At 34.5% G+C, this 19,519-nt stretch overlaps 2 protein-coding genes across 4 annotated transcripts in view; both read right to left on the bottom strand.

Moving 5' to 3' along the window:
* LOC120351314 overlaps positions 1–19,519 on the bottom strand; it is a 97,390-nt gene that overhangs the window by 26,619 nt on the left and 51,252 nt on the right. The gene's annotated exons all lie outside the window — the stretch shown is intronic.
* Positions 6,627–18,393, bottom strand: LOC111045651 (serine/threonine-protein kinase meng-po). The gene is made up of 2 exons (XM_022331096.2): positions 18,226–18,393; positions 6,627–10,106 (listed from the first exon to the last, which is right to left on the bottom strand). The coding sequence occupies exons 1-2, from the start codon at positions 18,258–18,260 to the stop codon at positions 8,975–8,977; spliced, it is 1,167 nt and encodes a 388-aa protein (XP_022186788.1). The 5' UTR covers positions 18,261–18,393; the 3' UTR covers positions 6,627–8,974.

The following is a 19,519-nucleotide window of genomic DNA, read 5'->3' as shown; positions in this document are numbered from 1 at the left end:
AAGTGTGACAGTGGATTGAGTCGTAAGCCTTTTTGAAATCGACAAATACGTAGACTGTTGGTTTTCCATGCATTTTCCTCAACTTTGTAATCAATTTCAAATTTAGTATCTGTTCTGAACATGATCTGTTTGGCCTGAAGTCAGCTTGCAAATCAGAAATTTTGGGCTCCAATTGGATTTGCGCTCTTTCAAGAATACAGGCTGATAGAACCTTATATGATACAGCGAGTAGGGAAATTCCTCTAAAATTATTTACATTTGTTTTGTCTCCTTTTTTGTGCAATGGATGAATCAGAGCACATTTCCAATCAACTGGTACTTCTTCAGTGGGCCAAATATTCTGTATAATTTTGGCTAGCTCTTTTCTTGAATTGGGCCCTAGGTTTTTCAGAAACTCAGCTACAATACAATCTTCACCTATGCTTTGTTATTTTTTAAATTTTTCATGTGATTCACAATTTCTTCCTCAGATGGTGGTACAGAATCCTGTTGTGGGGCTACGATGTTGGATACTGTGAGAGGTTCTAATGGCTCTGGGCAGTTCAAGAGATTCTCAAAATATTTGGCTAATTCTTCACAGTTTTCTTCATCATTCAATGCTAGATTCACATCCTGTTTACGAAAGCATACATTTTGAGGGGTATAACCTTTGATATAGTTTGAAAAAGTCTTGTAGAATCCCTGTGTGTTGTAGTTTCTAAAATCTGATTCTATTGATCCTAACTGTTGAGCTATGTATCTTCTTCTCACTTGTCTAATCACCTTATTGGCGCTTTTACTAATCTTTCAATTTCAATTTTCAATTTATTAAAAACAAACAAAAAAAAAATCTGGTGTGGTACACTCACACAACTTTCCTTGCTCATATTTGAGACTATGATCAGACTTCTGTATATGTGTATATATAATTAATGTTTTCAGAGTCCTTTTTCTTTGTGTAAATTGTGTGAAACTCGATGATTTTTTTAGTCCTAATTTTTTAAAGTCGTCAAAACAGCTGTTCTATAGATGAAATATCTCGACTATGTGTTCTTTTTATGAACTGCGCTACCTACCTACCTCATGCACAAGAAGGAGGTTACCATTTACCAAGTCCATTTATCAAGGATGGGGTGGACCCCCCATTAGTTTCCCAGATAGGAGACTCATGCCAGTTGATAGATCTGATGAATAACTATACAGGGTATGAATTTGAAAAATATCGTTAGAGCCGTTTTTGAGAAAATCGTGAAAAACATGGTTTTTAATCATTATCCGCCATTTTTCTCAATAATATTACGGAGCTCCTGAAATTTTCCCGGAAATGAGACTCATGCCAGTTGATAGGGCTTATAGATATGATATGAATTTGAAGAAAATCGTTAGAGCCGTTTTCGAGAAAACCGTGAAAAACATGGTTTTTTCGTCATTATCCGCCATTTTTCTCAAGAATATTACAGAGCTCCTGAAATTATCCCAGAAATGAGACTCATGCCAGTTGATAGGGCTTATAAATAGCTATCTATGATATGAATTTGAAGAAAATCGTTAGAGCCGTTTTCGAGAAAACCGTGAAAAACATGGTTTTTTCGTCATTATCCGCCATTTTTCTCAAGAATATTACAGAGCTTCTGAAATTTTCCCAGTAATGAGACTCATGCCAGTTGATAGCAAAGTTAGTAGACAGAAGGTTGGTCACTCATCTATAGTATTTTCGTTGAAATGCAATTGGAGTGGGGGAACTGCAGCCGTGACGTAGGCTGTAGTACAGAGTAGGCAGAATATCGCATTCTTGAAAATCATATGGTGTCGTATAGTCAAATTATATAACACAAACATTTTCTGACATGCAAGCTTTCTGTTTCTGCTCTACAATAATTATTAAAACATTTGAATAATACAATCATTTTGCCATATAAAAGCAAAAACCCCACCTCCTAACCTTCCCTTTCAAACCCTTAAGGTTTCTTTATCTTCTAGGTCGTGTTTATATTTTGTAGTTTGGCTTTACATCAGCTTGTGAATTTCGGGGATGAGATATTTTGATTCTCGTAGAACATGTGCTCGATACCAGCATGTGTTCAGTGCATTTACAATGAATGAAATTCATCGGATTTATCGGGATCGGTTTATCGGTTTATTGCGATGCATTGGTTTATCAAGATTTTTTAAGGGTTAATCTGAAATTATAATTGTATAACATTGTCTACTAACGCTTTTCCAGCTTATTAACTTTTTCGTGTCACGTTTTTAGATTCATGGAAAACTTTCAACTTCATTTTATTCATAAAAGTTGAATAAACTTGAAATATTTAACAACATCATTAGAATCGGTGATTCATTCGCTATAAGTATGGAGAATTTTAAAGTTCTAGGTCAATCTTGAGGAGATTATACGACGATATATTTGAAGATACAGTGAATAAACTGTATGCTCAGTGTGGTTACTCTAGAAAATTTTTACTACACGTGACGTCACGCTGGCGTTCCCCCCACCACTTTGAATCATACACCTGTGAGTGATCAACCTTTTGTCTACTAACGTTGAGTTGATAGGGCTTATAAATAGGGCTTTTTAATCATTATCCGCCATTTTTCTCAATAATATTACGGAGCTCCTGAAATTTTCCCGGAAATGAGACTCATGCCAGTTGATAGGGCTTATAGATATGATATGAATTTGAAGAAAATCGTTAGAGCCGTTTTCGAGAAAACCGTGAAAAACATGGTTTTTTCGTCATTATCCGCCATTTTTCTCAAGAATATTACAGAGCTCCTGAAATTATCCCAGAAATGAGACTCATGCCAGTTGATAGGGCTTATAAATAGCTATCCATGGTATAAATTTGAAGAAAATCGTTGGAGCCGTTTTCGAGAAAACCGTGAAAAACATGGTTTTTTAGTCATTATCCGCCATTTTTCTCAAGAATATTACGGAGCTCCTGAAATTTTCCCAGAAATGAGACTTTTGCTAGTTGATAGGGCTTATAAATAGCTATCCATGGTATGAATTTGAAGAAAATCGTTAGAGCCGTTTTCGAGAAAAACGTGAAAAACATGGTTTTTTAGTAATTATCCTCCATTTTTTCCGCCATCTTGAATTGAATTTTATTGAATTTCTTATTGTCGAATCCTCATGGTATAAGGACCTCAACTTTAAAATTTCAAGTCAATCGGTTGATTAGGAATGGAGTTATCGTGTTCACAGACATACACACATACACACACACACATACACACACACACATACACACACACACACATACACACACACAGACCAACACCCAAAAATCATGTTTTTGGACTCAGGGGGACTTGAAACGTATAGAAAACTTGAAATCAGGGTACCTTAATTTTTTTTGGAAAGCAATACTTTCCTTACCTATGGTAATAGGGCAAGGAAAGTAACAAGACAAAACAAAACCACAAAGATCCACGAAACAAACAAAACAAAACAAAATGTCACAAATATAAAAAACCATGGGCTTAGTGAACTCACAGTATATAGGATATAGGTATTATCATTATTGACAAATTAATAAAATTATCAACCAACTGTATTCTTCATCGAATAAGTTGGATAAATCAGCGGTATACAGTATCGATCCCTGAATCTTCAGAAATAATACGTTCTCAAGATTTATTTAATTGGATCAACCTATTAAATGGAAACAAATTGATCGAAATACAGAATCTTAGTATTAAGTCGAAGCAGTACTACAGCATATTCAACATCTGTAATTGCGAGACCAGTCAATCCAGCGGTAAAAATTACCGATTGATAGAGTAGCAGCAGTTTGCAGTGACGGATAGCAGAATTTGGTTTAAGCTCCTTGAAGAGCTGGTAAGAATAGTATATTATTGGTATTTCAGCAGGTGTCAAATCACCAAAAATATTCACACATCTCATGCTCTACCGACAGGCTGCCAGCAAGGCATATATATCATAAATGTAGGTCAAATTCGGCTTTACAATATTTATTAAATAACCTTTAGTGGTTACTTTCTATACTGTCTGGTTATGTTATTCCGAATACTCCTGACAGGAGGTCCCTCTTTGTGCTTTTTCTCATAGAAATAGTTCATTTTACATCATAGTTAGGAGGAGTAATATAGGCAACCCCACATGACATCGACTGGAGTAGTCAGATCGTGATGAGTATAGATTTTTGTTTCGGTAGGTAATAACTTTCCAAGGTAGGAGAAGAGATTATAGGCGAATGGAGCTTTATACCTGCTTATTACAAAATGAACTTTTTATTATTTTTGCTTCCTCATAGATTCCATTATTGTTGCTTATTTATGACCAAGAGCCTCATTATGCTTTTTTTAAACTACAGTTAACATCGATTGAAATTTTAACCATTTCTTCTTTTTTTTCTACTAATCTAAATTTATTGTTGAATCAATATAAAATTGCAATAGTTCTGGGTTTATCTTTTTTCAGTTCAATGATAAAGAGCAGTGATTTTGTAGAATACTGTGAGGATCATATGAGCCCGTAATTTTGAATGCAATCAGTTTCTATTTTTAAACAGTATAATCATTTGTTGAAATATGAAAGCAAATGACAGCAATGTCTTACTACTGATTAATGAGTGGGAAGAGTAGTTCTCTTATAATTCATATTGTAAATAGGTTCATGGAGTCATTTTGTTGTTGAAGGTTCTACAATCTCTAGAGTGATTTGTTAAGAGTTAAAAAGTTTGAAAGTGGTGGAGTTCATGTAGTAGGCTACCATGCTGTGAAGATGGAAATGAACGGAATATGTGAAACGGAATAAAGGTATACTCATTCTAACCTCTCATATCAGCTTATGAAGTGAAATATCTCAATTACCTTGATGATTTTCCAATAGGGCTATTCTTAACTCTCATCTTCGTTTATCATTGGTACCCGTACATCATGCTCCCTGTGTCTCTTCAACTGAAGAGTAAATTGACTATGGAAAGAAAATATTGACTTTGGCAAAATAATCTTATTCACATGCCTTATAACAAGAAAAGTGGAGTACCGCTGATTGATTCTCTACTTTTCATGACACAGCAATACCCAATATATCACTCTGCTGACACTTAGTAGTAGACTGATGCATGCAACGTAAGTTTACCAAGTGCATGAACGAGGTTGAAGTGAGAAATTGTTTGATGGATCAGCCGGAATAAGAGCTTTTCCTGATAATCTCTGTAAGAGATGTGTAATATCGAAACATTTTGTGTGGTTATTCTGAAAAAGCTCCTTCAAATTCCAGATTGTAAATCTCAATAAATTATATTTTCTACAAACATAAGCGTTCATGAATGAAGTTTCAGATCTTAATTCGCCTGGTTTTTGTCTCTTAATCGTTTTAATGGTAAGTGTTTGAAAAATGAATAAATGATTAGGGAATTATCAATATCATATTCAATTGAGAGACCAATTTTTGTGTGACATGACACAACATTGTTTGTCTAAAGCTGCGTACAGACTTGAGTGCCACGAACACGCTCATTTCACTCTTCATCAGCTGATTATATCTGTATTCACATTAAGTGGTGGAGTGTCATTCTATTCTATCCTATATATTCTATTCTATTTGTACAGAAACAGAAAAGTACAGATATAATAATCTGATTAGAAATGAAATACGCGTGTTCGTGGCGCTCAAGTCTGTACGCAGCTCTATATCAACCCTTACAATCCAGTTTTGTTGTAGGTGAACCTTCTGTTTTCAATGATAAAAGACGAATTAATTCTCACTCTGTTGGATAGAAAAATCATAATAGTTTATGTTCTGTTGCTCAACTTCCATAGAATTGAAACTCAGGATTTTTAAAAAGTGTAAGACTATGAATCAGCATATTTTACAGTATTTTGTGTTCCATCATGACACAGAGTCACATTATATATTTGAAAAACTGTTTTGAAATAATTGAAGACATTTTGTACTTCAAATACAGAGGTCAGTAGATGATAGAGGAGAGGATTGAGAATAATTTGTGTTGTGTGGCATTATAATAATATAATTCCTTACATCAAGATAATCAGCGCAATCAGGGAGTATGGCAATATATTATCAATATATTGATACTTCATAGTAATCAAGATCCCAATATCCAAGTCTTCTAGGAAGACAGATAAATGATGGATGAGTTTTATTCTTAATGATAGTCCAATGAAATTCCTGTACTTTTTTCAATCTTAGCTATTGTTATTCATACGATTCCATCTTGAATCCTTGATTCCGCTGAACTTTAATAAATTATTCGAACTATAACGATTACAAATTAATGCTAACCAAACATTGCTATCGTGATCAGGAATTATTGTGATCTAGAAATAACAAGACTAATTGAAGACCAATTTGAGACTTCATAATAAGGTATAGTAAGAATATCTGAGCTGGAGTAATTCAATGGAGTAGTAAGAAAAGTAGTATTTGACTTCAGTCAAAAACGTGTATGCTCCAGGATTACAATGCATTAATATTTCTATGCTCATTCCAAATCAATGGTAACCATGATTTTCTATTCCACTTGTTCATAGTGAAACTCAGGAGCACACACACCATCATACTCATCTTCAAATCCCCAACAATGGAAGATTGTGGAAGCCAATATTACACAGAGCTCATGTTATAAAGTAGGGAATTGAAATGATGAAACCAATTTTCATTAAACTTGTAATAAACTACACACATAATAAATAAAAAATAGTATCAACATCAAATTCTATACACATCAATATTGTACATATTTCTAAAAACTACTATTTACAGTTGGTATAACATTTTTTATCTAATGGGATAATACTACGCTGGTTTGCAACTACTTTCAATATATTATGACGAGTAACTACTACACTAGACTAGTCTTGAGATCAGTTACACTAATTACACCAATACAGGTACATAGGCCTAAACATTTCTGGCTAAAGACTAGTATCAAATCAATGGTGCGTTATATATATTTCCATTACAATACCTCTTCTACTATACGGTATCTATCTATGAATTTATTCATAATATTCTACTTTTTCAGTCAATTGCAATTGAAACATATTATATTCAAAGCTCAATTCGAAATTCCCTCATCATCATTTTTTTCACAATAACATGAATTAATTTACACTTAACTCCAATGTTCATGAACAAAGAATCTTGGTAATGTGTTTATTTCTCTCAATCTTCACGAATTTTACACAAATGAATCTTGAGTCTAAGAACTCAAACACTTTTTCTAAGCGTAGCCTATATGTCAAATGAGGCGTTAATATAGCGTTCTGCATTATAAGAGTGAAATGAGATAAATCGATTAATTCAAAAGACTGACACACTGACTAATCTACATACACTAAATATATTCCTCTTTCTGATAGACAGTCTTCATTTATTATTGATTTGTTCTCAAAATCTTGAAATCTCTTCAAATTCTTACATTTAAGGAAGACGAGTGAATCAACAGAATTAGTTTCAGATTATATTCCCTATGCAGACATTATAGTAAGCTATTATCTAAGATGGAACAATACACCACCTATTAAAAACAGAGATTTACTCTACAGGTAACTATTCATATTGGTCTACTAGTCTACTCACTTCAACTGAATAATTATGATAATTATGTTGTTATACCAGTTCTACACTTAAAAATCACCTTTTAAAGTATTTTCTCAGTACTCTCAAAACTTTGGCCTCAATATTACGCTAAATGCAGTAGGAGGAGAAGCCTTCAAGAAACGTTATCACTTTTTGTATATTGGAAGCTTTTTGACTAGACATTAACCCTGTTCAACTCCTATAAGGTGTATAAAAACCTCAGTACTAACCTATCACCTATCACATATTCATATTCGAATAGTCTTTATTTGTTTTATAATCAAGTCGATTTTGCAAGCCGAGGACGTGGAGTGGGCAATTGTGGAATTGACTCATCTGCACAGCTCAACTCAATCAGCGTATAAACTGAATATTCAGAGAGTAATTTGGAAGCGAAATTAATCAAGCATTCAAATTGATAATGGATCCACAGGATTCTCCTATCCAAGCTCTCGGAATATAATACGCTTAAGTTGTTGAGTCGTCAGAGGCAGTGATACGAGAATTGATTTCATAAATCTTGCAATATTTGTTTTTGAGAATCTGAGCTCGAGATTGACGGTTATTTCCAGACCGAAATGGGTCAGGAGCAGCTGAAAATAGTTCATATCGCTCTAAGCGAAATAAAAGAATCAATGATTGGCTTTGATTACAAGAATATTTGGATTTATAATTTATTTGTTCCATTGGAAATGATCATCAAATAAGGTCTGACAAAAATCATTGTATTCTAAATACCTGAATTATCAAATGTTATTAATTCATGTTTGCTTCAGGCAATAAAGTTTAATAGTTGATCGAAAATATCTACAGGACTGCTAATCCATGGATTTTGCCTAAAATTATCCCAATTTTGTATCATCATCAAAAGGCTCTAATCTTTCTATTGATAGTTTGGAGAAAAATTTATTTTCTTGTCTGAACTGTAGACCCAAGTAGATGCGCATTACTGCATAATTTGAAAACTATAATATTCACTTCCAATGCTAGTATTTTTCTTAATAGATTTTTCAAGCATAATGTTTCTTTTCAAAACATAATGTTTCTGTTATCCAAAGAATGTAGCTTAAATCACTTGAGGAAGATATTAATAACAGCAGGGAGTAATCAAACTCTTCAGATGATTTTCATTATAAATTACCTTGTTGAACTATCACAAGATATCCTTTTCCATTGTTCCATTGGGCAATTGACTTGGCTGATAAAAATCATGATTTATTGAAAGTTTTAGATTAATTTCCTTACTTATTTTGGGACATTTCATGGTTGTTGAACTTGTGAAAATTCAGATACGGAAAATCTCGATTCAAAGTATTGCAAAGAATGATAAAATCATGTTTACTGTTGGCCCTGTGCGTATTCCTGTTGCGGCTCCTGATTGGAAGAGCTAGCTTCGCCCTCGACTTGTTTCTCCCAATCCTATATGCCCTCCAGATTGGTGTCAGCATTCGATTCACATGCCAACACCCACTCCCAGATCCTCGACGTCATGGCCTTCTGGTCGAGCGTGGTCTCAAGGCCGTAGCTGCTCAGCAGTTTGGTCAGTCTCACTTTATTCTCGTCGTTGATGTGATGCGCATCCTCGTCATCATCGTCGTCATCATGGTCGATGTACAGATTTGTAGAGTCTTTGCGTTCGACCGGCGAGCCTGACGAATTCTTCTCCAACAGCCACGAGTCTTTCAGGTACTTGTAGACCTCAGTAATGGAAGCACGCTTCTCAGGCTTGTGTTCCATTAGCCGCCTAAACATCCTTAGAAGCCTTGGAGTGAATTTGCGAAATTGTGAAGGTATTTTGGTGGTTCTTCTTTTCTGCCATTTCGAGAAATTACTATAGTCTGTGTCAGATGTAAGATCAGCAGAATGCCAAGGGGGACAACCAGTTAGACAGACGAAAAGAACGATGCCTACTTGCCAACAGTCAGAAGCTGGCCTACATGTGAATCTTTCGTTTTTCACAGTTTCACACACTTCAGGAGGCAAGAACGGATGCCATGTTCCACGTACTTTGTTCACAAGACAGCCTTCCTTCCGTGTCTCTCCGAAATCACACAGCTTCACTTTGGAAAGATCTCCTGCAAACACAAGGATGTTCTCCAACTTGATGTCCCTGTGTACCAGCTGCTTGGAATGCAGGAATTCGAGAGCCGAACACAGTTGCTGGGCGACTTTCTTGCAGGACTCCTCAGGGATGCCTCCCGCACGCACCACGCCGGCCAGATCTCCAAGCTGAGCATACTCCTGGGCGAATATGTAGCATCCCTCAGATTGGAATGCCACCGGGTATGAGGAGAGTATGTTGGGGTGAGGGCTGAGGTGGTAGCTGTAGTGAAACTCCCGATAGAAATCCTTGATGGTCGACATCTCAGTGTGGACTGCTTTGAGTACAACTGTAGTACTTGTTTTGCGATGAGTAGCCAGCAGAATTTTGGCGAAACAACCTTCGCCCAGAGTTCTTTCCACTTCATAGTCATCATTCAGATCCACATTCTCAAGTTCAACCTCCTGGATGCGATGCAGGCCACTCTCCTTGCTCTTTTCGTTACGCATCCTACAACAAACAAAACGTAAACTATGTTAGACATACTAATTATAATAAAACTCTGGATTTGGATTCTATTATAAACAATTGAATAAAAATTGATCAACAATTTTGAATAGTTTATCTAGGAATTTGTGAAAAATGGTGTCAAAAGTGTTTCTAGTTTGAGTTTTTTTCACGTTTTAAAATGTTTAATTATTATAATACAGTATTTTTCAGTTATTAGTGATGATTTAGTGAAGTATTCTTATTTAATTTGGTTTCCTAAATTCTAAATTCCTAGTTTATACATATTTTGGACTCAAAATTGGACAAAAATCGTGAAGTGTTAACATAACCTATTTTTTGGAAAATTTCTATCTAAATTCGGGAAAGGAACAGTTTTGGGCTTTAAGCCTGTTGTTCCTTTCCCAATCATTCATAGTTGAGAATGACATTGTAGCCAATGTATCAATGTATAAATGTATAAATTCAATTGAATATGAATTGCTGTACTTTCCAGTCTCAATAGGAAAAATCAATTTGAATATTTATCTGAAGATGAAACGTTCTATCAAAAGATAGAACTAGATACGAATTTATGGTTATAAGAGTTATCGTAAATATTATATCAGTATCTCGAATTAATCTGGGCAAAGACTGAGATTGTTTCTCAGTCTCACTCTTATGTTTTGGAGACTCTCAATACAATAAAAGGGAATGTATCAATTAATTTCAGTCTCATCAAAAATAAGAAGACATGGGAATAGATAAAAGTTCGGTGTATGATCAGTTTTCAATGGAGTTCATAGTAAAAGCCTATCGCACTCGAGGTCTAAACCCTCTAAAGACGTATTGCATAGAAAATAGAAAATAGATTTTTTCAAATCAATATTTGATAATATTATATCGGTTGTCTTGTAACTAATTATTCTATCAGGCATGAATTCCCCATCATTTATTGTATTAGCTACACAAAACTATTTTGAGTTAGCCCTTCCTCTTTCGAATAATAACTTTTCTGAGCTTGATCAAAAGCAAGCTGTTCCAAATTTAGACTACACTAGTACTTGAAAAAGACAAGATTCACTATGACGTTAAGACTATCAATTTGATAGGACAAAGTGGACATCCGCTTATTTCCTGTCTGAAGCTATCCATCCATTCGTGTCAGCAGCACTTTTCAGAAAATAATAGTCCGAACTTCATATAACACCCTGCTTACGATTGACAACAGTGCTGCCACAGAGCCTCTGCGTAAACAATGGAGATGAAGCATTTGAATCGGGAAAGTGGCTCAGTTCCAAATGCGAAATACCCAGCTGATCAGACGTCAATGATGATAATATAGAAATGGAAGGAATCGACAAAAATAAGTAGACAGGATGGTGTGGCAAGAGAGTTTAAAATTGTTATCTGATTTCAAAATTAGTGGAGAAATAAGCAGAATGTGAGACTGCAATGAGCACAAAGTGCGTAGAGTGCAATTATGACAAGTTTCCGATCAGTTCCCAACGTTTCATCCTTCCATAACATGCTCTTATATTGAATATAAATTATTCTAGAAAAACTTTCTCAAGTTAACTTGACTAGCCTACAAAGTCACTAAATGTGATTTTCATTAACTAATTACCGAAAAAAATAACAATAGTCTAAGAGAGCCTTTAATAAAAACTTGTATTCTCTATCCACCAATGCCTATAAAATCAGAAGACAACTAGCAAACGAGCTGGAATCAAACCCACTACTGTGCAATACTATTTCAGAATGAACATAAATCAACATAGACTTTCATCTTTCTTCAACCCTTTCTTTTAGTCAACCAGCTTGAAAAACTATACTTTTATATCATAACTCTTAATGTCGATCAAAACTTTCTGGAGAGAGCTATAGTTTTAATGCATCATAGGATTCATCATGCTTATATTACCTTATAGCTTGTAGGCTGGTGAAACTTTGATCTGAAACTATCAAGAATGCCATCTTATTCATCTTGTGGATTCCTTGACAATAGAGTTGTGTAACAATAACAGTATTTCGTACATGTCATATGGCAGAAACAAGAAAATACTAAAAATAGCAGCCCTTCCATTCCCTTTTTAGATGTATATCTCGTTAATGAGTCCTCCACGTACTTCAATGATTCTCTGTACGCTACACCACTGAGTCTCATAATGAGGTGCTAGACAAACAGACCAATGAACTTCAACTCTACAATGGAAATGTTCGTGATGTATTCAGAGAAAATAATAATTGTCTCCCTTTATAATATCACCACAAAACTTTATGTTCGGTTGGTAACTTTAAATATTATTTTTATGTTATGTTTATTATGTTAATATTATGTGTAGTTTAAGTAACTTCTATAATTTATTATTATTATCGTCACTCTAGTTCCATAAGGTTCTATAATAGAATGTATTATTTTGTTACTATAGAAATATCAGCGTTGTGTTTTCAACACAGGTTCAGAATATAAAGTACTTCAAAATAGAAATTCCATTATATATCTGAAAAATATTTGCTTGTCTAGAAAGTTATTGAAAAAACTATCATTCACTGAAATGATGTAGGTGTAATAAAATTGAAATTATGTAAGAGGCTGTTAACAAAGCTTGTTTCATTAGTTCAAGTTTTTCTAGTCCTCGAATCTGGAGGAGTAGGAATAAAACCGAGTATACCTATCCTGTGTGCTGCTGTATCAATTTTCTACATTACCAATAGAAGAAAACAGAAAACAGGGAATCATTTTAAACTTTATGATTTCATGCAAATCATGTTATTATGACAAATATCTGATTGAGATAAAATATCTTAATTATTTTTAGATACATTGTATTACTTCACCCTCTTTCGATTAACATTTTTGAAAACGGGATACTATCGCCTCCTTAATAGCGTCGAAATAAATAATACATATGTTGACAAGTCTCACTTCTTCTTTTAGATATTTCTGACTACTAAAACCATGATAATAACGTTTTATGATTAATAGAAACTCAATTGATATATTATATTACGGATCTTCCATTGAGATAATCAAATAGGGACGCTACCACTTATCGAGATGTAAACAAGGCAGTGATCCAATTCCAACCACTGATTCGTCCATTAGAGTAACGTGCATAACCGAGTAAATGTCAACTAGCTGTCTTTCCGTTCGGATATTTATCATGTAATCGCTGCGGGTGAATTGATTGAGCTGGCCATCCCCGACCAGATACCTAATCACGTAACAAATCTGCTGCATTTCAAGCACTGCACTTGACAATCTGATTAGTAATACAGTAGTGGTCTCTAATCGAACTACACTGCCTCACTGAGCTATCGCTTAATTGATTGAGAGCTCTACCGAGACCGAATCCATCTACAAAACTGAAAATGTAACTCACTATTTATAATTGATTTACTATGAGCTCGATTTGAGAGGGAAATAATTGGTAATTATTGGAAAAACGGGAAAATGAGGAGAATTGAAGCTGAAAAAAGTTTTTTGAGAGGTGAATGGTATCAGCGGACGAATTCTATGCATCAAAACCAGTACAGAATTATTCATACAGAATTGATCATTTTGATTGGATCCAAGCTTCAAGATTTACAAGTTCGAAAAGTTTCAAAGAAACTCCAAACTGAAATCAATTTTGGAAATATGTTTCTGTATTGAAAAGTTGTTTTTTTCCAAGAGCAGTATACTTTGGAACCGCGTTGATGAGCTCACAAGAAACGGCTAACACACAATATTATAAGAATTATTTATGGAAGATTCATCAGAAATTATTGCAGTTGATAAACTTCTTTAATATTTTTGTAATTAATTCGAATTTCCAAAGAAAGCTATATAGATAGATCTAAGGACTTCTGCTATTGCAAATATTGACCGAAGCACTAAATAGCAGGACGAAATTAGTTGAGTGAAACTGTCTAAAAAACTGTGTCCGGACCGGGAAGAGTTACTGATTCATTCGTTTCAAAAAAGGAGAAGATAGGTAGTAGTGTATGTGATCTGCGATCAATATCAATATTGATGAACGGAGACTTCTTGTTTCTGTACCGTACATCTTTTATATCTGAATAGAACTTTGCACATCACGTTTATCAAGAAAAGCTTAGAATACTTCCTAGATACTTAGAATACTTGGATTATATTTCTATTCCTAAATGCATTGAATAATCACTTTGATTTCCGATCACCAGTGTACACCACTTCACGATTCATCCAAACATTACTTTGAGAGCTTTCCTTTATGATAGATTTCTCAGTGGAAATACATGATTTTAAAGAAGAGATAGATTCTTTGATGGAAATAACAAGTTTGATTGGAATATCAAATTATTTTTGTATACGGAATTGTTGAAAGAACGCGAGTATTTCGCGGCTAAGCTATTGAGGCTCCCAACATCGGTTTTGAGTTGAAGTAGTATTTTCCTGTATGGTGTTATTTATCGTTGTTTAGCCGGCTGTAGTTCGCTGATCGTTATGTAAACAGCTCTTGGAAGGAAAAATTACAAACAATCCATGTTGTTTCTCGGGATCATGGAGAGCCCCAATCAATCTTCGCGAAGGCCGTGCTGGTATGAGACAGATGTCATTCACTATCAAAATAACGTCATTATTAATAATCAAATAAAACTTTCGCGATAATTTGAGACAGTATAAAAGCTTAGGGTATTCATCAATCTTTACTATAAGCTTTCACTTATATATTTTCGTTATTAATCACTTCAGTGTCCATGCAATAGACGCATATCATACACTACACAAGGTCGAATATGGACTAAATTTTTCACAGATCCTATTGTATGAAGAATCTGGAAACTCAATCAATCTCAAATAGGAAGTTCACAACTGTAAAATATATTATAAGAAAATACCATATTTATATTGGATTGCGGGGTAAACGGAACGGTAATTATTAAATTGGATGGTTACTTATTAATGAAATTACCCAATCAATTAATAATGATTCAAAAATCATGGCACTACAGACTACAATGACTCGTACTACAATACGAGTAAATATCTTATGAAGAAGGTCTTAGAATATCTATGAAGAAGATTCAAGAATGAACGTCTAATCTACAGAGAATAGAGATGGATTGATGAGTCGATCATCTACCAAGAATCATCGCCAACTACGAGTTGTGTAGATGAAGAATTAGGTTGTACTTTTGCTTTATTCCCAATAATACAAACCATATTATCATAAGAGATATTACAACATTTTCGAAGGCATAGATGAAGAGATTCAAAAAATCGAATTTATGATTCTAAATTATTGACGGAATCATCAAATATCAATATGGAAGGTATCACCAGAAATGAACTGAATCTATAGATTTCTATAGCTATAGCTTATAAAACTATAGATTCCGTTTCTGTATGGTATCACACAAGGAGAAGATTAACTTATAGAAGGTATTTTTCTTCTATCACACTCGGTAATCCTCAGAGAAGCAAAACTATCCGGCCAGAGAACTCACAGTCAATCCCTTCCAGGAATTTATGGAAAGTTTTGCTTTGAAAATTCAAAGGCAAGGCTTCAAAGGAGCCATTCTACTCCTAAACTCGATATTTCACTTCCACTGATAAAGGGATAAGCGATGTTTTCGATGGTAGTATGAGCGCTCAGAAAATAAGGCAAAGTTGAAGAACTACTGAAGTTGTTGGAATTTGCAATCAAACTTTTCCAAAGCTGTATAATGACGAGGGGGTTTTAACATGGTCGCTCAATGAAGCCAAGAAGGATCATTAGTATTCATCAAACCCCCGAAATGCACTGAAATTAGTGGTGCTATCTATTGCTACATGATCAAAGCCAACATCAAGTTAATACCCGTTGCATTTGACGACTGAGCCGCTCCATGAATAACCTCAAGATTAAAATTGTAGGCTGAACAAGAGAGGGCCGTGCATGTTTGATACATTGCCTGGGCAGTCGGAGGTAATGCTTATGCTTCCATCCCGAAATTGAGATGGAGAGCAGGAGACCCGACTGTGACAGCAGTCAGCTGACGTGCTCAACTTGAAGGGATTAGGAAAGGTCAAAGTTATGTGTGTGTGCGTGCGTGCGCAATCGGATTTCCGATATAATCCTCGTTGGCCAGTACTGTGCCTTGATTTGTTCTATTCTAGCAGCATCCCTCCATCCCCCCATCACACTACCCCGCTGCACATGCTATGAGATAGGGGTCGTGAGTCATCGATTCCAATTCAATTAAATATTCTGCGGTGAAAGTCACTCGAATCTCGGGTAGGATTTACTCCTCATCCATATCAATTCAACTATTTCAATTTTCTATTATTTGAATTATGTAGGTACTTCCGGTTGGAATCATGAGTTTCAATTGTATCTGAACCAGGAAATATTGCAGTTTGATCAATTCAGCAATCTCATTTTTTCGACCCAGCTTGTTGGAAATCAGGAAAAGATTGCTGTATTTGATCTTGATCTTTTTATCGATTTTAAATTGTTGTAGTCTTCATTATTGAATTCTGAGAATTATACTCGATCATGGTAGTTATATTTTATTTTTTATTCTTTGATTGCGGACTTTAAGGACAGATTGAATGAGATATTGATTATCAACCCCAAAAGAATAATCAATATTGATTACATCTATTCATTACCAATCATCTTTCACCTGGCTTGATTTCCTGACATCACCTTCCTGGCATGTCTCCAAAATATTAACAGTCAAACAAACTGCTAGTCGTTATCCATTTCAAAAAACAAGTCAGTGAAATATTAGTCATTACCAACTTTTGAAAACTGAGAAAGCTTCATATATATTTGGAAAAACAGGCTATTGTTCTCAGTATTGATAATTTATCGTATATTCTGTGATAATATCACACCTGAATCAAATCACATACGTGATTTTTTCATCACACCAATAACGATTATAATGTTCTTTCACAACTGATATGTATTTATTTCTTCCTCCTCACAATCGAATGGAATAATAGAGTAATATTATACTATAATAATTGCCAGAAGAGTTGTTGGTTTTTCATCTATAACATCATTTGTCGAGCTTTCATCTATACCATTAATATTGATGAGCTTTCAACGGGGAACTATCACAATACATCGTGAACATTGGATGCGGAATAGCTTCTTATAATACCTAATGAATATGAGTTTGAAATTATTGGTTTTGAGAAATTGTACAGTTAGGTCTTCCCTCGTCCATGTACTTCATCATATTATAGAATTCTCTCGTGTTTCATGGAATTATAAAAATTCCTAATAGTTGTTCAATAAGAATAAAATTCAGGTTGAATCTATTTCTGATCCAGTTATGCTTCCTTGTGTGATGCCGTTATCTCTTGCACTGCCCAACATCAACTAGTGTAATCCCTGGAGTATTGATGAATATTGTCGTAACAATATCGACTTCCTGTCACAATTCATTACTAACATGACGGCAATATGTTTGCTTGTCTATATTTGTGCCCACTTCCAGCCTGCTGTGTATCTATCTCGTCATTCTGTCACTGCCAATATTTTATCTTATCAATCAATGAAATATTGTAGATTTGAAGAAACAGCCCCCTCTTCAAGCCTATAATAATTGAATGAATTGAATGTATTGGAAAAGAGCCCGCTCTTTTATTATAGTTGATTGATTCTAGAATATTTGAATGCCAATTTTATTAGATGAAGAATATTTTTTCAATGTTACCGGTACTCAAATATATGAGAGCTATTGGAACAATAAATTTCAACTTGTACATCAAAATTCATTAAGGATACTAACATTGTAGTTCAAAATAGATTTTAACACTACATCCGAAAATCAAGAATATTATAAATAAGTAAATTATTATCATATTAATCATTATTCATTAAAATATGTAATTCTTCAATTTTTTCATCAGTAAATTTTTATTTTGTTTGTTTTCTTCTCTCTTCTGGGGGTACCTGAACAAAGTAGTGTTTTTTATCCTAACAATATTTTCAGTTGAAAGTTGAACGAGAAATTTTGAAAATGTGTGATCTATTCATACAAATTGCTAAAAAACTTCTGCGTTGAGCCTTATACCAATAGGAAAACAACAAGTAACAATAGAACTATCCTACAGCAACCAATACATCCTATTCCAAATGTTATACTTAACAAACAGTATTCAGGTTGTGTAACTTACTTGTACGAAGATGATGTAGATGTGTATCCCGTCATGTTATCACAACACAGCGCACAAGCTAGGCAACACCAAAGAGTTGAACGAGAGTCTGACTACATGGCGACGCTATGAGCACCGACTAGAAGCGACGCTCGCTGCCACAGAGTACTTATAACCAAACTCACCCCTCGGCGTCCCTTGCCCCTCGGCGTCCCTCACCCCTCGTCGCACCTCGGACCACCGACGCCGACGCTCAACCGGCGTCCCAACGTCTGTTCGCCTCACAAACGCTCCGCCCCCTTCCTAAGTGTCTACCCGGAACGTCTGATCTCATCAGCCTCAGCACTAAATCAACAGTCCCAACTTCCCCGAACATTCATTATTTCTCCAAATCCACTCGTTTTTAAACGGAAACTAAACTAAATTTGCTCTTCAAAGAAGAAGTTTGAAATTTCCCTATTTCAAATCATTCCCAGATTCTTGGGAATCAAAATACCTAGTTATTCATCATTTAGTAAAGTATAGGTTTAATCTGAAATTATAAGAGGAATGGTTTGAAACTTCCCTATTTCAAGTTTCTAATAGTTGAGAATCATAAATTCTTATTGATCATTTTCATGAGTGAAGTATTCTGAGATAATAAGATTGATGGAGTAGTCTACAATTTTTGTTTACAGGAGGCTATTCGAAATTTGAATAAGTATCGTAATCATGGATAAATCGATAATTACTAGAATCAATACTGAACGAATCAGCTGATTATTCGATCAACCCATATAACAGGTTGAATTATATAAAATTTACTCATAAAGGATATATTATGTATACTAAAGGAAGTCGATGCGTAGAAATATGAACATCCATTATTTCTGTATAAATATCTATTATAATCTAAAAAAAGCATGATAAATCAAGAGTATACAAAACTCATATAAAAACTAAATGTATTAACATCGTATGTTAGGATTTATTTATGAAATCAATTTAAGATAAACACTCCATACATTTGTATAAAAACTCTTCTTTAGTTAATTTTTTCTATTATAAAGCCGAGGAAGCCCTGATTCCCAAGGCAACCAATTGCATTGAGTTTATTAAATTGAAGGCCAATCAGAGAGTAGCTTACAGAATTATTCGTGGAAGAGACAAATTTTTCTGAAAACCTCCTTCTTCTGGCTTAAGATCCCGACCTGAGAGGATGCACATGGAGTTTAGGGTTCTTTCTTCCTCTTTTTTAAAATTTTAAAACTATTAAGCCAAACCCTTTTTTAATGTAAAGTATTTGTATTAAATGTCAATTATCTGTGAACTCAGT

Source organism: Nilaparvata lugens, chromosome 5 (genome assembly GCF_014356525.2).
Source record: "Nilaparvata lugens isolate BPH chromosome 5, ASM1435652v1, whole genome shotgun sequence".
Lineage (NCBI taxonomy): Eukaryota > Metazoa > Arthropoda > Insecta > Hemiptera > Delphacidae > Nilaparvata > Nilaparvata lugens.
The sequence above is the reverse complement of the archived record's forward strand: the minus strand, read 5'-3'. Positions and strand labels throughout refer to the sequence as shown.